The 21,760-nt window shown below is 37.9% G+C and overlaps 1 protein-coding gene across 2 annotated transcripts; it reads left to right on the top strand.

The window, feature by feature from the left end:
* The first annotated feature begins 958 nt into the window (after positions 1-958).
* Positions 959-14,922, top strand: mmadhcb (metabolism of cobalamin associated Db). 2 transcript variants are annotated; one of them, XM_017695055.2, is made up of 9 exons: positions 965-1,041; positions 5,651-5,740; positions 5,915-5,953; positions 6,602-6,740; positions 7,296-7,513; positions 9,028-9,133; positions 10,805-10,935; positions 13,527-13,613; positions 14,128-14,922. In XM_017695055.2, exons 2-9 carry the CDS (start codon positions 5,726-5,728, stop codon positions 14,320-14,322), a joined length of 930 nt encoding a protein of 309 aa, XP_017550544.1. In that variant the 5' UTR covers positions 965-1,041; positions 5,651-5,725; the 3' UTR covers positions 14,323-14,922. The 2 variants fall into 2 exon arrangements, with proteins under 2 accessions (XP_017550545.1, XP_017550544.1); XM_017695056.2 differs by lacking the exon at positions 5,651-5,740 and having other exon boundaries at positions 959-1,041.
* Positions 14,923-21,760: the final 6,838 nt, after the last annotated feature.

Below are 21,760 nucleotides of genomic sequence, written 5' to 3'. Positions count from 1 at the left end.
AGAAATATATTAATTTCCTGAACAGTGAATATCATAAAACGTTTTAACACCGCTGTTATATTTTTTAAGAGCTTTTAAGCTATAGGAGTTTAAAACGGTACCTAATGACATCAGTGAGCGCAAACCGAACAGCCAATGAGGTGCTCCGCTTGCCAATCAATCATCACGCAATAAAACCCGTTTACATCCCTCTACTTTCTAAAATGAAAGTTTTGGGTGAGTAATTAGAAACTATTTTAAATTTTCGTTTTTAGCCGTTGAGCGCCTTTTACTCCCATTCATTGAGGACTCACTCACGGGCGCCCTCTGCTGTTCAGCAGTCCTGGTTTTAATATAAGGGGGGTGAGAAGTGGGCAGGTTCTGATCCTGGGACAGTTGGTAGTAACTATAAGAATTGTCACTACCGAAATACATTTTCTGCAATTAATTAAACTTTTTTTTAATGAGTTCTGCTCAAAATCAGCTAAAGTTATCACTACGGAAACAGTCACTAGTGATGTGCAACAGATATTATAGACACAGCTTACCTGTACATATGTTCTGAAATATGTGCCTGACTCTATGATATGTGCATATTCGGCTATATTATCACATTTCTGTGAGGGGCTTTAGCTCATGGTGACCAAACAGGAAAGAAAATGAGAATGTAGGTGGATTATACTCTTAAATGGCTCTTCAAGGGTTCTTTAGTGAAGTGAATGGTAACAATATAGAACCATTACGTGCTTAAATGGTTCTTTGCATGGTCAGATCGTTCTTCGCATTGAGAGAACTGGAAATGTTTTGTTTGGTTCTGTATAGCACCAAAAAAAGCTTCTTGACATTATAACAACCTTTTTCAATAAGTATATAGAACTCATGGTTCTTAACCTTTTATAAGAGTGTAATAAAAACGTTATAAGTACTCTACAGTGGAACTGGGTGCAACGCCTACCGATGACATGCGTCTCGCTTTTTGACCCGTGACGGCTGCCGTAGTTCGATCAGAAGGTTAAATAAGAGGAGCGAACAGAAGACGTAGAGATTGTAGGACGAATCCAGGTGAGTATAAAGCTGCAGGTCGGGTAGAGTGCAGGCGTTTGGCGGTGTGGAGAAAATGAGCGGAGGCTCTGGCCGCCTGTGGTAGATATTACTGAGGGCGTGTGGGTGCTGAGCGGTAACCTTCGCTAATGTGCTAACTTGGCTAACAGCATGGCAGCTGAAGTTGCCACACTGTTTACACGGTGTGTGAAACCAGCCGAAGTGAGTCGGTGAGCTGACGTCTTATGCTCCAAACACGGTTATATACAACATTACATACTGTAATAAATCCGTTTTTCATTCAAACTGTAAAACCGCTCTGCTTTAGTCCTCTGACCAGAGCTGAGGGTCTGTGGGCTCGGTCCCATTTTACCGCAGCTGGCGATGGCTTCTTATTGGTATGGAGCCCATAAAGTGGCATGGTGCTTATTTTTTAAATAAGGCGCATATACACAACTTATTTTTGTCAGATATGGACATATATGTGGCATAACGTTACATGTGACCAACTTATTTGGCCACTATTAAATATGGGACATGACATCAGCCGCATGTCAACATATACAAACATATATGTGTAGCACATTAACAATATATGATAGAAAATATAATATAATATAGGGATGGCACAAAATACTCAAGTATACCAGCTTCATATTGTCTAATGTGGGGTTTGTTTGTACCTTTTTGTTTCTTCCAAGTGAAAAACAGTGGAATAGATGCAGAACTAAATTTTAAAATCATTAAGTTATATTAAGTTATGCAGTGAAATCATAAAATGAATGAAAATATTGTTCCCTGGCCTATTTACATCCTTTAAGTTAGTCTTTAAAAGCTAACAGAAAACATTGTAACAGTTATATCTCTATTGGGACGCATTCGACCATATGTATGATCCATATATCATGCATGTGTCTGATATTTAATACTTCAATATGTACACATGACATATTGAACAGAAAAGCCAGACTCTTCACTATGTATGTGCTTATATAGCCAGATATCAGATTTCTGTACAGGGCACTACCTGAATTTCACATGTTTATTTCCTTAAGTGATAAAAGTGTCGTTTCATGTTGTTTTACCTGTGGCGTCAGTTTGAATAGTAGCAGCAAAGTAACGTATTGCTTGGCTAGTTGCACTTATTTGTAGGATTCAGGGCGCTTTGTGAGCAACACTAGGACTGGGTTAGTTTAACTGAACTGTATCTCAGCAGGATTTCTCTGTAAGCCCAAAATCAGGTTTGGCTTAGGTTATCTGGCTAAAGCCTTGGGGTCACTACATGACTTTTAAAGCCTGAAAAGATTGTAAAAAGAATGGGCGTCTCACGCTATTCGACTTTTTTTGCAGATTTTTTGGGGCGACTGAAATATTAGGGATCACACGCTACTCAAATTTTAAGCTGCTGCTGAACTGAGCGAAACTCACTGAATTCTTGCAAACTTGCGTGAACTCTCGCGTTCTCCTGTTACTAGAAGACCCAAATAAATGAACGTGGAGCTGCTGTATTCAAGGCCCATCAAGGCAAAAGAGGCAGCAGTATCGGACACATAGGATGGGCAGCTATTCAGCTCGGCAAAGAAAGAAAACACAGCCAGTTCTGTGAAGAGTGGCTGACCACAGATTACAGTGTTAACAGAGCAGCAGAGACTCTGTCAGGTCTAGATCTGACAAAGAAGACTAATCACCAAAGGCATGACTTTACAAATAAGCCTAGTCTTAAAAACTGAGGCTGTGTCTGATTCCCGAACATTAACAGGAAGATTATTCCAGAGCTGGGGGGCTTTGTATGAGAAAGCTCTCCCCCCTGATGTGACTTTATTAATTCTAGGTACCAGTAGTAAGCCAGCGCCTTGTGATCTAAGTAGGCGTGATGGTTCATAGTGGGAGAGGAGCTCACTCAGGTACTGAGGGACGAGTCTGTTTAGAGCTTTATAGGTCAGTAAGAGAATTTTATAATCAATGTGAAATTTAACTGGTAAGCAGTGCAGGGCTGATAAAACTGGACTAATATAGTCAAACTTTCTGGATCTTGTGAGACTCTGGCTGCAGCAATCTGGACTAGCTGAAGCTTGTTAAGGCTTTTGCTGGGACATCTAGACAGCAGGGCATTACAGTCTTCGAATAAGAAATGCATGAACTAACTTTTCGGCATCCTGTAGAGATAATACATTTCTTAATTTAGCGATATTGCAGAGATGCAGGATGGCTGTTCTAGTAAGATTAGTTATGTGTGTGTTGAAGGACGGATCAGGGTCTGTCACGACACCAAGTTTTTTTTACAGATGAGCTTGATGCAACTGAGAAATTGATTGTTTTAAGTGTTAAGTTAGACAGTTTGTTCCTAGCTGATTTTGGTATTGCTCTTTCAGACTAAGTGATAGTACTGTAAAAGGGGTTAAATTCTGCTATGCATTCCCACTGCCAACAACTTAAGTTAGCAAGAAAGTGGATAGCTATATTGCATGTGTTACAACCTGCAGGACTGCCCTAGATCTGTTCTCCTGTTGGACAGGCACAAGTTTTAGCTTAAGGGGACAATATCGAAGAAAATGACAAAGGAGTGTGAAATAGTTGGTAAATATTGTTAAAGGTTCAAAACATACCATTCAGTCCACACATGGAAACTAAGCTACTAAACCAGCCACATTTTGAATTCACTGTTTCTGCAGTGTCAGGAGAACCAACCTACAACCCCAATTCCAATGCAGTTGGGACGTTGTGTAAAACATAAATAAAAAGAGAATACAACGATTTGCAAATCCTTTTCAACCGATATTCAATTGAATACACTACAAAGACAAGATATTTAATGTTCAAACGGATAAACTTTATTGTTTTTTGCAAATATTCACTCATTTTGAATTTGATGCCTGCAACACGTTCCAAAGAAGTTGAGACAGGGGCAACAAAAGACTGGGAAAGTTGAGGAACGCACAAAAAACACCTGTTTGGAACATTCCACGGGTGAACAGGTTAATTGGAAACAGGTGAGTGTCATGATTGGTTATAAAGGGAGCATCCCTGAAAGGCTCAGTCATTCACAAGCAAGGATGGGGTGAGGTTCATCACTTTGTGAATAACATTGTTGAGAACAACGTTTCTCAACGTGCAATTGCAAGGAATTTAGGGATTTCATCATCTACAGTCCATAATATCATCAAAAGGTTCAGAGAATCTGGAGAAATCTCTGCAAGTAAGCAGCAAGGCAGAAAACCAACATTGAATGCCTGTGACCTTCCATCCCTCAGGCGGCTCTGCATTAAAAACCCACATCATTCTGTAGCGGATGTTACCACATGGGCTCAGGAACACTTCAGAAAACCATTGTCAGTGAACACAGTTCGTCGCTCCATCTACAAGTGCAAGTTAAACCTCAAAAGCCAGATATCAACAACACCCAGAAACGCCGCCGGCTTCTCTGGGCCCGAGCTCATCTGAGGTGGACTGACGCAAAGTGGAAAAGTGTCCTGTGGTCTGACGCGTCCACATTTCAGATTGTTTTTGGAAATCATGGACGTCGTGTCCTCTGGGCCAAAGAGGAAAAGGACTGTCTGGATTGTTTTCAGCGCAAGTTCAAAAGCCAGCATCTCTGATGGGATGGGGGTGTGTTAGTGCCCATGGCATGGGTAACTTGCACATCTGTGAAGGCACCATTAATGCTGAAAGGTACATACAGGTTTTGGAGCAACATATGCTGCCATCCAAGCAACGTCTTTTTCAGGGACGTCCTGCTTATTTCAGCAAGACAACGCCAAGCCACATTCTGCACATGTTACAACAGCGTGGCTTCATAGTAAAAGAGTGCGGGTACTAGACTGGCCTGCCTGCAGTCCAGACCGGTCTCCCATTGAAAATGTGTAGCACATTAATGAAGAGCAAAATACAACAACGGAGACCCCAGAATGTTGAGTAACTGAAGTTGTACATCAAGCAAGAATGGCAAAGAATTCCACCTACAAAGCTTCAACAATTAGTGTCCTCAGTTCCCAAACGCTTATTGAGTGTTGTTAAAAGAAAAGGGGATGTAACTCAGTGGTAAACCTGCCCCTGTCCCAACTTCTTTGGAACATGTTGCAGGCATCAAATTCAAAATGAGTGAATATTTGCAAAAAACAATAAAGTTTATCCATTTGAACATTAAATATCTTGTCTTTGTAGTGTATTCAATTGAATATAGGTTGAAAAGGATTTGCAAATCGTTGTATTCTGTTTTTATTTATGTTATACACAACATCCCAACTTCATTGGAATTGGGGTTGTATTTGGATCTATGCACCTATTCAGCCTACAGCAGTTTAGCCCCGCACACTTACACTGAAGTTATAAGGAATGTTTCAGCTCTGAGTGTTTTCTAAATGAGGCACAATATAGAACAGCCAATGAGAAAGGCAGTAATAAAAACAGCCTATTTAATTTTAAGAGATAAGAGGTTGGGAAGAGTCATGATTAATTTCTACATGACCAGTTTTCGTTACATAAAATCACACAAATGTTATAAGTGGACCTTGGTGGGTAAAATAGATGCAGGAAAAATGTTGGATATGAACCCTTTATCTGGTTAACTGAGAACCCCTGCTTCCCCCCAGGACCTGAGTTTGACCCCTGGTTTCATGTTTTCCTGATTCAGCTCCAGACGGATGTGGTCGTTAGCTAATGATGTGAAACACAAGTCTAAAATCTTCATCTCCCGAGTTCCCCTGCTATGTTTTGCCCTTCTGTACGTGTAATATTTGTGTATTACTTGTTTGTGTGTCTTAGACGGCTCTTATTTGTACAGCTCTTATTTACTCACATTTTTAGTGCATTTTATATGCAGTGCTTTTTTATTCTAACAATTTCTCTTTGTATAAATCATTAATCATTATTAATGAAGTTGTTATTACATCTGCAGGTGGACTGCAAACAAGAGAAGCCCAACAGGATGACCAGTGTAAGTCAAAGTGTACATCATTGGTCAAAACCATCTGAAGTTAATCAGCGAGAGCAGATTTGGAAGATTGTGGTTGATACTAGACTAGGCAGGAAGGTAGATCTCCAGGGACAGGGTTGGGGAATAGGTTGGTTAAATCAAGCATCCCTAAATAAAGTCTAAGACAAATCTTAGTGAACAGAACTATGTAGCTGACAGAGATACTGTGACCAGAAACTGACTACTTACCATTGACTAGAAGATGGCAAAACTGAAAAATGTGCTGAAAAGACCATGTATGGCTTATGTAATCTTAAAGCATGTACCCTTGCTTTTACAGCCAATGAGTTTGAATAAAATAGATATTAATATGTGATGTATTTGAGTGCATGTGTTGTTATTTTTGCTATGTTGAGGTATTAAAAAGCATTGAATTTTTTAAAAATGGTGCAGCAGCACCTTGACTCACATGCCACATTCAATCATGGTATTTGGCAGATACTCATGGCATTTGGCAGATCCAGAACAACTTACAATTAATAATATTTTACAATGGTAGCATTAGGAGTCTTGCCCAAGGACTCTTATTCATATTCATACAGCTTAGAGGGCAGAGGTGTTATCTACTACCATGTACCAACCACTTGTTCATGTTGTTTTTTTCACTAGGTGCTCTGTAGCAGAGCCAGGCTGGTTACGTACCTGCCGGGGCTTCACGTTCTGGTGCGGCGCATCACAGCAGCCCGATCTTTCTCTGGGGCGTCCGGCTCTGACGAGCCTCATCTCAACATCACACCCCCTGATATGGGTGAGTCTGCTTTTTACTGATTCTCGAATGTGGTGTGAGATAACAAAAATGATCTCTACCTGTTTGATGCTTTTATCCTTCAACAAATGAGTCTAGTTTTGTTCAATTCTGTGATGCATGTAATATGATAGTTACAAAATAATTTAATGATTTTTTTTTTAACCTACAGCATTAGTCGAACGACTCTGTTTGTTGAGTAATGGCTTAATTGGTTAATAATTTACATCCATAATTGTGACACAAGTAAATTTAGTAGAGCTTCAGTATTTTATGCATCCCTGTCTTCATGCTTCAAAATAAAATTATACCAATAATATGTTTAAAGAATAGATTTGCATGTATGTTTAAAAAGGCTGAATGGCACTAATGCAATCAAACATGAAAGTGACTGAGCACTTGTTGTTCATTTGGAGCACTTTAACCACTGGAATGTGAAATGAACCAAAACAAACAGAAAAGGCTGTGCTACATGTGACAACAGCCTAAAAAAATGGAAAAGATTTTAAATATGAAAACGTAGCATTTCATTTCACATTCAGCATTTATCCTTAACAGGTCTGAGAACTGTATGGCCAGACGAGACCATGGGCCCTTTTGGACCTCAGGACAAGCGCTTCCAGCTGCCCGGGAACGCAGGTTTTGCCTGCCATCTAGAGGGCATAGCACCGCAGAAGACCAATGTTGTCCACAGGACAGTACCAGATGTACTTACAGCTCAGTCCAGCAGCGAGAGGCACGAGTTTGTCCTGGCTCAGTTTGTCGGCGAGTTCCATGTAAGGATTTTAGGTTGAACTCCATATTCACATAAAGAATTTGAACCTACAGAGCCACTCATCAGATCAGGAATACTTAGTGAAGGAATTAGTGAAGGAACTTAGGAATACTAAATTGGTATATTTTGTGAAGTTGTAATAGAAATAGAAAGCAGTGAGTAGTACATTGTGTTTGACCTGAACTAAATTGAAACAGTACAAGAAATTGATACTTTGTTTTTATTTCATAAATATATGCTCATTTCAAATTTGATGTAACACATTCCAAAAAGTTGGGACAGGAGAATGTTTACCACTGCATTACATCACCTTTCCTTTTAACAACACTTAAGAATTGTTTGTTGACTGAAGACAACAATCAACAGTTTTGAAAGTGGATTTTTGGATTTTTTTAATACAAGTTTTTAGCTGTGCAACCTACTGGGGCATCATTGTTTTACTCTCTGATTATGTAGCACATGTAGAATATGTCATGTTGAAATAAGCATGGATGTCCCTGAAAAAGATGTTGTCTGGAAGGCAGCATATGTTGCTCCAAAATATATATAAATGTTTGTGTCGTTGAAGTGCGAGTTGTCCACTAATAGGGGGTATCAGTACTGTAACAGACACTTTGGAAAGGTTGATTCATCAGACCACATTACATGTTTTTGCTGTGCATCAGTCCATTTCTGAGCTCAGAGAAGTAGGTGGCGTTTCTAGATGTTGATATATTGTCGGTGTTCAAAGAACAAGCATCTCCAAAGTGGTAACTTTACAGGACAGGGCAAAAACATTCTTTACTTTTGGCATTAATTAATGCAAAGAGGTTGTATTCCAAGTTTCTGGAGCATTCTTTTGGCCCATTTATGAAATTTTCACACAGTGTAATTGACGGCTGCTGTGTTCAAAAGATGTAGAAAAATCGATCAATTTGAGATGCAGTTTTTCTTTGGGCAGCGACAATATGGTTTCCACTGAGCACAACAGTCTGAAGTTGCATTTGTGAACACGGACGTGTTTATTGACAATGGGTTATCAAGGTATTCCCAAGCCCTTGTGATATTTTTTATATTTATATTTTTACAATATTTTTGTGCTGGTTTTTAAAGAAGGTCACAGGCATTCATCTGTCATTTAAGGCCTTGCTTCTTTTTTTTTACACATAGAGCATCAGCCCATCCCTTTATACATAAAGGACGCAGCCTTACTTTGATGATACTTTTATAGCAGGAATGATTGAATCACCTGTTGAAGATATTTTGCAATATTCCTTATCTTAAATTGGTACTTTCATAACTTTTTTGGAACAAGCAGGCATCGATTTCAGAATGAATGCTTATTTACTAAAAGCAATGAAGTAGATATGGTTGAACTTGCCATTAGTCCAGTTCAAGTCCCATGTAGTTTAAAAAAAAAAAAGTATTGATCAGTGTTTTGTTGATGTTTGAGCACCAGATAATGAAATTGTCCGTGTTGAAACCGTGTACTGTTCATATATCATCTCATCTCATTGCACTGTTCTTTATCCACAGGGCAAAGATGAGGCTTCATCACAGAATGTCGGAAGTGTAGAGAAGTATTTTGACCATTCTAAAGTGGAATGTGCGATACAGTCCTGCCCAGAACTGCTTAAGAAAGGTGTGTGGAGTGCTTAATCAATTACAAATGGCTAATGATGACCATTAAGTAGCATACAATGCATACTGCTGACTCAAATACAAAATAGAATGGGGAAATATTCTCTGTTAGCAGGACTGTGAATGTTGTAGTTTCAGTGGTGGTCACTAGGTGGTAGCACACGCTCTGTAATCAGGCAGCTCTAGAGCTCTTAAAGGGGCCTTTTTTGCATAATTACATGGTTAAGATTTAAGTAAATTAGAGTGATTTGGTTTAAAATGCTCTGTTCTAGAGAAACTTACTGAGAACTTACAGAAATGTGTTACATTAAATTGAATACAAATGCCTTGACTGATGCCTTAGACTTTGTGGTAACACTTTATTTGAAGGCTACCTACATAAGGGCTTTATGACACATTCATAAGCACTGAGTGATGTGTTTATGAAGCACTTCTTGAACATTTATTAAGTGCTTATGTCGGTTCTCGCAACCTGACATAAGATGTTTTATGAAATAAATGATATTGTACTGACATAATAAGAATAAACTTTGAACATATTTACAGCACTAAACATATTTAAACCCTATACATAATTGCATCAATCATCTTATCCATGCCATAGAGTGAAGAGGGGGTGGTTTCCAGGCATATTTAACCTGATATCAGTACAATTTCGTCTTAAGAATGCTGACATAAATAGTTATGTATAGTGTTGTAAATATGTTTAGTGCTGTAAATATGTTAGTTTATTCTTATTATATCAGTACAATGTCATTTATTTCATAAAACATCTTATGTCAGGTTGCGAGAACCGACATAAGCAAGGAATTACTCAGTGCTTATGAATGCGTCATGGAGTCCTTATGTACGTCGCCTTCAAATAAAGTGTTACCGACTTTGTTATATGATCAGTTTGAGAGAGTTTTGGCCTAAAGCGCTTTTTTTTTTCTTTTTCTTTTTTTTTTCCTCAATGGAGTTTTTTCATCAATGTTATGTACAACAAGATGCATATAGGTTCACTGATCATTCTAGATAGCAAATAAAATGGCTATATGTTTGTGACATCATGACCCCCGGTTCCTATCACCACCACTGTAAAGAAAATCAGAGTCAATAAGTTTATAATTTTTGTTGTTTTTTTTTTAATTATTTATTTCTGCATAATTTAATGGTAATTATGTAAACTATAAAGACAGTTATTCAGAATGGTTTGATGTGAAAAGCTTTGATGTAGGTAAACTTACCAAGTCAGAATCACAGTGGTGGAACCAAAAGAACCAAACAACAAGAAATTTTCAATTACATTAATGGAAGGCAAAATAATGTATATATATCTTTCTTATAGTAGTGGGTCATTTTTTTTTAGCAATAATTTGTAGGTAGCTTGACCAGAAGAGGATGGGTCCCCCCCTTGTGAACCTTGGTTCCTCCTGAGGTTTCTTCCTCAGCTCTGAGGGGCTTTTTTCCTTGCCACTGTCGCCCCTGGCTTGCTCACCTGGGAGTTTTTTGTTTCATGTTAAAACTTTGTCTTTACTGGAATTCTGTGAAGCTGCTTTGTGACATCAATTGTAAAAAGCGCTACAAATAAATTTGATTATTTATTATTATTATACAGTTATTGTTGTATTTACAGAGCTGGCAAATATCAAACTTTTATTAATTTATGTATTTGTTGAATATTTCAAATCAGACTTTGAGTTGATGTTCCCTGAAGCCCCCTCCAGTGGCATGATGGTGGTCACCGTAACTCAGAAAACAGAGAACGATATGACCGCCTGGTCAGAGGAGGTGGACCAGGAGAGAGAGGAGCTACTGGCTAAAGTGAGTAACAGGATTTTTCCTCAGTAGTTAAACTAGCGAAGCTGCTAAATGGATTCTTTCTATTCTTTTATAGATTTGTTTGTATAGGTTTGTTTAAAGGACATTGCATTTTTATTAAGGTAAGGAAAAATACTGAAGGATTGTAGAAAACGTTATCAAATATGCATTTAGATGTTCAGCAGCTTCAGCATTGAATTCCAAGCTGAGCCCCTGTAATGATTTCAGTTAGGATGATAAACAGGATCAGACGTTGTGTAGAACTCATCCTGAGCTAAGGCATAGGCCAAAAAATGATTTAGCCATCTGTCTAAAACAAACATAAACCTTTCACCAGGTGGGGATTACTTTTAATTGGTCTACTAGTTTGTAACCTTATTTATTATGCACAGAGAAAAGTTATGACCTGTGATAGCAAGCGCAAGTCAACAGACCCTGTTTCCCACCACTTTGGTGAGACAGGCCCATTCTTTAGATTCCAGAACCATTCTTTAACGTGTTTATAAACAAGAGAGAACCCGTACGAAGATCCCTGCGTTAGTCTGTATTATTATGTTTCATCCTAATGTGCTTGACATTGTTTTGTAAATAAGGTCATTCATTTATAAGAAGTCTGAGGTTTCTAGAAGAAGTAAAAATAGAAGTGTGTCCAGGCTTTACGCATCACTGTTGGTTAATAATCAACAGATTTTTTTCCATTTTCTCAATTAATCAAGTGATTACAATTATTTTGAAAGGTCAAACTGTAGAATGCTATGTTTACAAACTAAAGAGAGCTGTAAATTGGGCTTTGCGATAAACCAGGCAAAAGCTTTAAAGATTCCAAGATAATATGGTCTTGTGAAAAAATTTTAGTGCCCCTGGTCAAATGACATGTTGATTTTCTGAGTATAAATAAGTTAACGCATCCTCTACAGGAGACACTTAAGCACATTTTAGTGCACAATTACTGTTTATTTGCTGAACTGAACTTACTGGGGGGGGGGGGGTGGCATAAATGTGGACTGTGCAAAAGTTATGGCACTTCTAATTTATTTATTTATTTTGTTCCAATATGTTAAACTCAAGTAAAATAAATAGAAATTGTGCATTTAAAGCTTGTAGGAACATACCTTGTTAAAGTGTCCTTTGTACAGAATACTTGAAATTATTTTCACTTAGAAAATCAACAGACCATGAAATTTGACCAGGAACTTTTGCATAAAACTGTATGAAAGTAAGATTATTTTTTTTTATAGACAAATGTAAAATAAATGAATAAATACGAACTGTTGTAGCGTTTAAGTGCGTGTGTCTCTCAGGCTCTGTTTTGTACTGTAATAAGAGAATTTAAAACATGCATTATCATACAAATTGTCAACCAATCACTGCTGAATCATTGAGAATGTGTTTTTTTTTTTTGTTTTTTTTATTGATTAGTTGTGACACTCCTTCAAAGCTTTGACCTTTTTTCCCCCCAGTCATATCACTGAAGCACTTTTTATAGTTTTCTTTACCATAGTACTTGATTTGGGAACGGTAGTAGAGACTCCCTCCCTTCAAAGGAAACAAGACATGAGGCAGACACAACAAGAGTGTGTGAGCACGTCTGCTGTGTGTGAGAGCGAGAGGTGCGTGATAAGGCAGTGCGGCCCCTGGCGCTCTGCGTTATTCACCGTCTGGTTCACATGGTGGTGGCTGAGCTTTGCTCTAATTGGCATGAACCCAAGCCTTACTGGACAAAACACTTCGTTTTTGTAGTCTAATGCATTCTTTTCATTATTATTATTTTTTAAGAAGCCATGTCCTACATTTTACCAGTATTACTTTTGATTTTTATGTGATTTCATGTTTCATAATTTATATTATCATAACCAGTTTGAACCTCTGTTTGTCCCTTATTATATGAATTTCTACCGAATTTCAGCATAGACTACCTAAAAAAAAAAGTTACCATATAAATTTGCTGTTTTTGCTAAGCTTTAGTTTCCTTATATGGACTGTGTTGAAACTTTTAACAGTGTTTACATTGGGGGTCGACCAATATGGGTTTTTTTTCTTTCTTTCTTTCTTTCTTTTTAGGGCCAATGCTGTTATCGATTTTTGGGATACCGATAACTGATATTTGGGTCCGATATTTATTTACCATACATTTTGTTTGTACTTTGAAAATTGACAAGAATACAACTCTTACTCACAACTTATATTAAATGAATATTTGAACATTTACAAGAGTTTTGAGCTTTTGACAGCTCAAAAATAGTGACGTAAATATTTCAAGTTATCCTTATAAACCGCTAAAATAATAAATAGCTCTCAATAAAATTTTATACTGACGTGTGTAAGTTTAAATGAAAAAAATGTGTAGGAATATATTATATTTACACACTTTAATATATAGAACAGGTAGGTGGTATACATCAGATATGCACATAAATTACAAAAGGCCCTTTTTATCAGCAAAGCAGCAAGTTCGTATGCCAGTTCCAAAAATAGGAAAAAGAAGGATGTCGGCACTGATTATTGGACAGGCTGATAAAGGAAGTTTTCTGTAACATTAGCCCTTTGACTGAAAAGCTTACGGTGATGAGTGTAATGTGGTGTGTTGTGTCCAGTTCATTGCAGGGGCAAAAGAAATCTGCCTCGCCCTCCGGACTGAGGGGTTTTGGGCCGACTTTATAGACCCATCATCCGGGCTAGCAGTAAGTTCACAGTAAAAACTCTTTCTTATGTGAATTCTGAGAGTATTTCTGGGCAGTATTGATAGGTATGTCATCAATATGTATTTTTCCCTATATCATTCGATATCATTTGACAATTTAATGATTTGTGTGTGTTCCTAAGGCTCAGTGTCCGTGTCTAGTCTGTCCAAAGTGTCCCTTTAAGCAAACCGTAATACTTGCACATCATTGGGACACATTGAGTTCTAAATTCTTACTGGTGCAAAAACATCATGGCATTAGTTGAGAGTGTAATATTGATAGCTAGGAAGCAACATGGCTAATCAGTCAATCTGGCCACTTTAGTCTTGTACTTAAATGTTTGCATACAGTGAACTACAGTAACAGTTAAATTGTATGTAAATTTCACGATCGTAAGAGGCCCGTTTATTAGCATTTTCATCACCCAGGCCTAACTGAGAGGGCTTTGTCTTGTATTGACAGTGCTTCAGTGTTTCCAAGCTGTTTACTTTTGTCCATCTTTGTTTATCTGCAGTTCTTCGGGTCCTACACAAACAACACGCTCTTCGAAACAGATGAAAGGTACCGCCACCTGGGTTTTCAAATCGAGGACCTCGGCTGCTGCAAAGTGATTCGTCACAGCTTGTGGGGGACGCATGTGTTTGTGGGAACAGTTTTCACCAACGCACCACCCAACAGCCTTATAATGAAGAAGCTGCAAGGGGATTAATGCATTACATGCTGGGTGGAACAACATCTTACAACACCGTTTTCAATCAAAGCTGTTTTTCCAATCTCCATACTCGAATGCTCAGTGTGCTCGACCAGTTCACAGCACCAAATGCACCGAGAGGGCCGAAGTATAGAGACTGAAAAAGTGGCACAGAATTTGATTGCGTTCTCTCAGATTTGTTGTAAATCCCTATGGGGCACTATGAAAAGATGTATTTATTTTTTCAGGGTTAGATGATTAGCAATGAAAGCTAAAGATGCAAATCGTCAGATTACTCTAAAACACATATTTATACTTTTTGCCTTTCCTTTAAATGCAGACCTCACAGAGTTAAACCAACCGTTAGTTTTTTCTGTTGTATTGTAGTATCTGTGTTGGTAAGGTAACTGGACAGATCTCACTGTTAGACAAATTAGAAGTAGCTAGATTGCTACTGTGAACCGTTTAACTCAAATGGCAGCTTCTTATCCTGAAGAGTCATGCTACAATGAACTTGTACTTCTGTTGAACAGTAATTCCTTACCTGTTGGTGGAAGATTTGAGCATGGATTTGATGATCGTATGAAAAAAGCTGAATAAATGAGTGGAGAAACATAAGTGCTGATGCGTCCAGATGTTTTCCGTCCACCCGTTATGCAAATTTTGAAAATGCGCATGAAAAGTTGGTTTAACATAATAACCGTGTATGAAAAATGGTGACGGAAGCAGATTTTTCGAATAATTTTTGATGTAACAGGAAGGAAAGTCGTGTTTGGAATGAGGTCCTCAGAACCGTTCGCTGCGGTGGCATTTGCAGACATTCGGTGGGTGAGGACAAAGTGGGATCGACTTTATCAAACTGACCACTGACTGCTCTGAATTGTGAACTTGTACAGCTGAAAGAGGACAGAGGGTGACTGTGGAGGCCACGCAAGTTCCCTGAACTCCTTGTCCTTTTTTGAGACCATAAAGTTATGCATATGGTCAGCAACAGTGCTCAGGCTGTTACGCTCAAGCAACTGGTATGAGGGGGACCATTAGACCACCCATAGCTTTATCTGTTGTTTGCTTGGGTGCATTGATTTATGCTGTTTATGCCTAACATTCCATCCTGTGGAAGCACAAATCAAGGTTCAGCAACCTGCTTTCAGTATGTCTGTGCCAACTGTAGCCTCAGATTCCTGTGCTTGCCTTGATTCCTGACTGGAGTGGAACCTGATGTGGTCGACTGCTGATGTAGCCCATCCACCTCAGGGTTCCATGTTTGTTCAGAGCTGCTGTTCTGGTTGTTTTAATGACTGTAGCCTTCCTGTCAGCTTGAACTAATTCGGCCATTCTCCACTGACCTCTCTCATAAAAAGGCATTTTTTGAAAAAAGCCAACAGAACTGCTGCTTACTGAACTTTTTTTGTTTTGTTTTGTTTTGTTTTTCGCACCATTCTGAGAAGAAAGTATTCAAACGACCCCATCCATCACCCATAACCATGTCATGGTCAGTTTTCCCCCAGCTTTGTTGTTTAATATAAATACTAAAGACCCAAATCTCCATGACTTTATGCATTGAGCTGCTCATTGGCATGGTTTGTATTCTTCCATGACTGATTAGGTGTCCATAAAATGTAATCAATTGGCTGGTAAATGATGGTGCACATATAAACAATAATAATTGATTTATTTCTTCAACATCACAAACTCTCCTCCAGTTTTTCCAGACGCCCAAATCAGCATATTAAGACCATTTTTAAGCTAATTAGCTCATGGCTGACTGAGGTCACCACTGTTGGGGCTGCTGCTGAGTAGCAGCTGCTGGGGTCAGTGTAGCTGGGGTGTCGTTAGCATTCATCAGCCCACAAGGGGCTAGATCACAGCAGATGGATGATAATCAGTCTCCTCAAACATGACACCGCAATTATTTAGCTGGTCTCTTTTAATTTAGCGCACTTAGGAGCCGAATGAATTTGCTTAGATATCTGTAATCTTGCTTTGCATCTGGAGTCTATGGAGTCTAAATACAAGCTGCCAGTTTTTATGCTTTTGATGAATATGCCTTTTGTCTTGACCATTAGTGGCCTAGAACTGCTGGCCTACCCCCCAAGCCTAGTGAACTGCTTAACAAAAAGGCTGATACTGCTGAGAAAAGAAAATGAATTCCTGGTTAACCTCAATGACGCTTTAATTCTTGTCTCTTATGAAGCACAATGCCACTGGCCAGATGGAGAACTCCCAAACCATTTGAACTGTCTCTCGGGTCATATCAACAGGCATGATCTTTTTAATTACCGCACTGCAGTTCTCAATGAATGCATTGTGGCCTAACTGTCCAGATGAGACGTTTGCGTGCGCTGGCCATATTTGGGCTAACTGTCATAATGTGGGCCCGTCACGGAAGATGCGAGACCCAGGACGAGCAGCATAAGACTAAGTATAAGCCCAGTCCGTGAGGAGTTTTAGGCAACACTAGCACGACCTCCTTGCATGTCTATCAGCCAAGGTCACACCACAACGCACTGTGACTGACAGCAAACCTAATTGGTTTTAATTGTCTGCTAAAGACTTGATTCCTTGCTTTTGTTGAGAAGATGGGAATTTGCCAACTTTGTGGAAGTCATGGAGTGTTGACTAATGGTACACAGTGACTCTCAGTAAGTTCATGGTTGGCCCCAATCAGGCCTAGCTTAGGAGACTTTGCGTACACCTATACACTTGAACAGGAATTCCACCAATAATTCAACAGAGATTTAACTGAGTATTTTGATGGGAAAAGGTGCATTTTCAGCAACTTGCAACTTACACACTCAGATTGCTTTACAGTGGTGGTGATAGGAACCAGGGAATTTGATGTCAACAACACAGATATACCCATTTTATGTGCGACCAGTGAACTTAAGTACGTCTGGGGGGAAAAAAGCTTTCTTTGGGAACTATTTTGTCATACAGTGTATCATGTACAATGTAATATATGCATATATCGCTCCACCATGAATGGATTTGAAAAAGTACATTGAACACTTTTCCCATCAAACCGCTCTGAATAAATTTGCTTATGGTTCAATTATGCAGAAATGCTTGAATTCCCCTTAAAAAATACAGGTGCAGTGTTATAGAAGAGCCACTAAAGAAACATTCGTTAGATGGTTCTTTTTGTAAATGAGACATGCTGGTATGTGAAGGTTCTATAGCAGTTAAAGATTTTACTAGAACTATGTGTTCAAATTGATCCATTTCCATTCAGGAACCTTTATTTTAAGAGTAACAGTTCAAAGCTTCACCAGTTGTGATTGTTGAGCATTTATAGAGGCAAAATTAGACTGAGAATTTGACTAATCACACCAACCTTGGTTTGCTCAACAAACTAAGCCATCCTGATCACCTGATAACAATAACTATGGTGCATTCAATGTGATGTTATCTAAGGCCCAGTCCCACTTCTTATTCTTACCCCTATGCCTTGTTTTCGAGTGACATCCTTGGCCTGTGGAAATGAGCTACAAGGAGCAGTGATTGACATCTTCTCTACGAAATGGGACCCTCAAATAAAAAAGAACATTACTTCATTAAGAGGCTATTAGCACTGCTCTGTAGGTGACCCTGCCAGTCTGCAGTGACAGCAGAGGAGTTCAGCTCCTCACTGCTGGTCTTAATTACATTTAGGGCATCATATGCCTTCAAAGAGGGGGGTGACAATTATTGATTATCACCTGATTTGTCAGTTATGTGAGGCTGATGTCAGCTATTCGCTAGCTTCTCCTTCACATTTTCCTGTTCCACCTTAAATGGAGGAGCAGTTACATTCTTGCGCTTCAGGCGACTGACCTGCTGGACAGAATGACAGAATGAAAAATTTAGCCAGCTGGCTACTGAGACATCAACATACTCTTAGCTCATTTTTATGCTTGTTATGAAGAAAAGGACCAAAATAAATTGAAACGACATTGAAATAAAATAACGGATATTTTTAAAATAATTTTTAATAAATTCTGAAATTTCTGGGTTTCTTTGGTCACTTGCACAGCCATATTGCTGGTTATTTCTCCTTTTCTTCAGCGTGTCTCTGAAAAACCTCTGTTTGGTGGGCAATGTAGCCCTAGCCCTTTGCCCTACCCCTTTATCTTAACTAAAAATTGGGACACCCTACTCCTAGGCGTGAACAAGCAAAACGGAGGGCTAAAGGCTAAGTGGTAGGGGCAAGAAGTGAAATAGGATTGAGGTTAAAAGATACTAAGTTACTAAGTACTTGTTAAAGAGACACTCTGGCCAAAATGAAATATGTAACCCACTTTACGTTTGTTGGAAACATGGCTACTCACCTACAGCTGAGGCACAGTAGTCTCTATATGAGGTTTTCTGGTTGAAAGACTATGAAAATCCCCTTCTGATGAGGTGTCTTCAAGGTAGAAGTAAATTATGACCAATTACAAGTTTGGGATGGATGCTCGGGAGTGGACTGTGAAATTTCAAAAACTAACGAAAAGGTTGAAGGTTGTGGTTAATTGTGTTCAGTGCTATATCACTAATGCTACGTAGCACCACGGCTTTTTTCACTAGCCTCTAGATTAGTGGTTAGCAGTAAGAATTGGTTGACACCACAGGGATTCCCAGGGTAGGCTGCGTTATAGAATACTGCATAACAAAATAACAAATGATAGTTTCAGGCTGAAACACCCCTTTAAATAGAGACTAAATGTCGACTGACTGGCCATAGGCTACACAGTAATTAGCTGACATCTTTGTGGTGAACAAGCTCCAAAATAAGATGTCAACACCAGAGAACACGTTCATCTAGTCATGTAGTTTCAGTCACGTTACCTGTGAATTGCTGTCAAAACTGTGAACTTGTGCCTTTGAGCATTTCCTCTATTTTGACTTTTAAAGCTGCCATATAGGATCTTCTCTCTACCTGTCATTCAAACACAGAGTGCTCATGGTTCAAACATGCACTGTGCACGACGTGTTGAGAAGTCAGTGCAGGTGTGTTCAGCTGTTTTTTTCCATTCTGGGATTATTAAAAACAGCAGCAACAACTAAAGCTTAATCTGTGATTAATGTTGAGGTGTCAGAGATTATGACTGTATTTCCTTTTTTAAAGAATGGAGGTTAGAAAAGGCCATGACTTCGCATAGGAGGGTGAACTCTTGGTTTACTTGAGACTGATGCCTGTATTGTAAGTACCTTGAGGAAATGATCAAAGCACTTGGAAGATGGACAGATTTGGCTTGAACAATAGGAGAAAAGGAATAAATATTACTTGGCAATTAGTTTATGGAAAAGAAGCATTTTTACTGTAATGTGTTCACACATTTGGCTGAATAATTTAGTGCTCTGAGGAATGGGAGACATGAATTTTTAATTGAGGTTAGATATCTAGGTCAGGCATCCTGCTTGTTAGTTTTCATGCGATATGAATAATTCAGATCTCCTCAAGACATTTCCTTCAAGGAATGACTACAGAGTGACAAAAAAATTGATATTTAATGAAATCAATACATGATTTTAGTGTTGATCAGCATCTGTAAATAACAAAAACATCCAAAGTGTTTGTGATTCTGTATGTAAAAGTGTATATAAGGCTATAATATATATTTATATATATATATACACACACACACACACACACAGTAGTGTACAAAAGTCTTAGGCACCCAAGACACATTTTCAGAATCTATTTGTGTAGTTAGTGGTTTTTTGCTGAGAAAAGTGTTAATATTTTATATTTGAATAAATAAAATGTATAGCATATTAATTAATAATGATTATATATATATATATATATATATATATATATATATATATATATATATATATATATATATATATATATATCAATCATCATATCATCATATAAATAATAAACAGTGATTTTCTGGATGTTAGTGTGTTTGTTTAACCATTCCCAAGCCTCTCCTCGAGGAAGCCCAGTATTATATGTAGTTATAAAGCAGCTCCTGGTTTGACCAATCAGTGCTCAGTAAATTGAGCTCATGATGTAATTGATAATATTAGCAAGTCTCTGTGGCGGCTGTGAAGGTGTCAAGGAAAAATATGGACCCAAGAGATTCTTGTTACTTTTTATTGTTTTTATGTTTATTTGAATTATGAATATGACTTTATTCTAATGTATATTGTTATAAACTCACTGCTGAGGTCAGTTGTTTAAAAATTTGCTTAGATGCTTTCGTACTGTAGTACTGTGTGTGTGTGTGTATATATATATATATATATATATATATATATATATATATATAATATTACACACACACATACAAACACACACATACACACATACATATGTAAGTTGGAATGTATATTTACATAGTTGACCTAAGATTTATTGTAATTAATACCTTTACCTAATGATTCCATTGATTTTTCTTTTGTCTTCCTGTTGTGTAGTTGCTCTATTTATGTAAAATAGCTCATCAAAAAAACAATGTGAGAAACCTTTTTAATATAAAGCAATATTTTTAAGAGGTTTAACTCAGGAATTTGTATAAAACAGATTCATGTTTACCTTTTATATCATTAATGTTATACTACATTAAAAAAATATATACATATTTTTTATAAATATGAAATTCATGTGTCACAAAGATTTTGGTGGCTGGTGTTATCAGGACATTTTCACCCAGTAGATTCAGCTCTATTAAACTGCTTCTTTGGGTCGAGGCTCATCAGAGAGGAAGCATCTCAAGGCATGAGAAGGCGACTCCACTCTTGCGGACTATATTTCATTCATTTATTAATAATTTTGTTTATCAGGCAGCTCATAACTTCTATGTGTCACCAATGTTATGTGCTTTAATGCCTGGGTAATAATACTATTTGTCATTTATGTTACTGATTTTTAGTAGTTGCACAAGGTTGCACAGCTGACCACCAATGAGTGAGCCAGTTTACAAAATCCTCAGCTTTAACCAGAGAGTCACTGGAGTCACTGTCACTGGTGTTAAGCTCTCCATTCTGCATATATGATGATAGAAGATATTAATGGAAATATAAAGATTATTTAGTTTTGGGATTTAAGTTTTTTTAAAATGTAGTCCCACTCCAAATATATACAGTATATATATATATATATATATATCACATCAGGGTGAAAAAAACTGATTATATATAATTTTGCTGAATTTACTACAAAAGCTGATTACAGTTGCTCAGAAATGTGTCATTCTGTGTAAAAAAAATGAATATTAAAGTAAAATGCAGTGGTCAAAATGACCTAACATTGCTGTACATAGTCACTGTTTTCACTTGCATATTAATTTCAGCATAGTTACAAAATAATTCATGGACAATTACTGAATAATAAGGCTAGAAGCGTTTAAAATGAAAGGTTTTTAAGAATATATATAAATCTGTCCTAATACACTTTACAAAAGGCTAAACAGGTCAGGCTAAAAATGACTAAAGGTATATATGTATATAATAGTAAAGCTGCCCATTGGTGAGGTCATATAGT

This window comes from Pygocentrus nattereri, chromosome 6 (assembly GCF_015220715.1).
Source record: "Pygocentrus nattereri isolate fPygNat1 chromosome 6, fPygNat1.pri, whole genome shotgun sequence".
Taxonomy (NCBI): domain Eukaryota; kingdom Metazoa; phylum Chordata; class Actinopteri; order Characiformes; family Serrasalmidae; genus Pygocentrus; species Pygocentrus nattereri.
Note: the sequence above shows the minus strand (reverse complement) of the source record. Positions and strands in the feature narration are given on the sequence as shown.

What these genes read in the sequence shown, in the direction of transcription:
- mmadhcb (XM_017695055.2), top strand. An exon ending in AGTTTGTCGGCGAGTTCCAT is followed by an intron (nt 7,514 to 9,027) that starts GTAAGGATTTTA and finishes CTTTATCCACAG; the next exon opens with GGCAAAGATGAGGCTTCATC. An exon ending in GAGAGGAGCTACTGGCTAAA is followed by an intron (nt 10,936 to 13,526) that starts GTGAGTAACAGG and finishes TGTTGTGTCCAG; the next exon opens with TTCATTGCAGGGGCAAAAGA.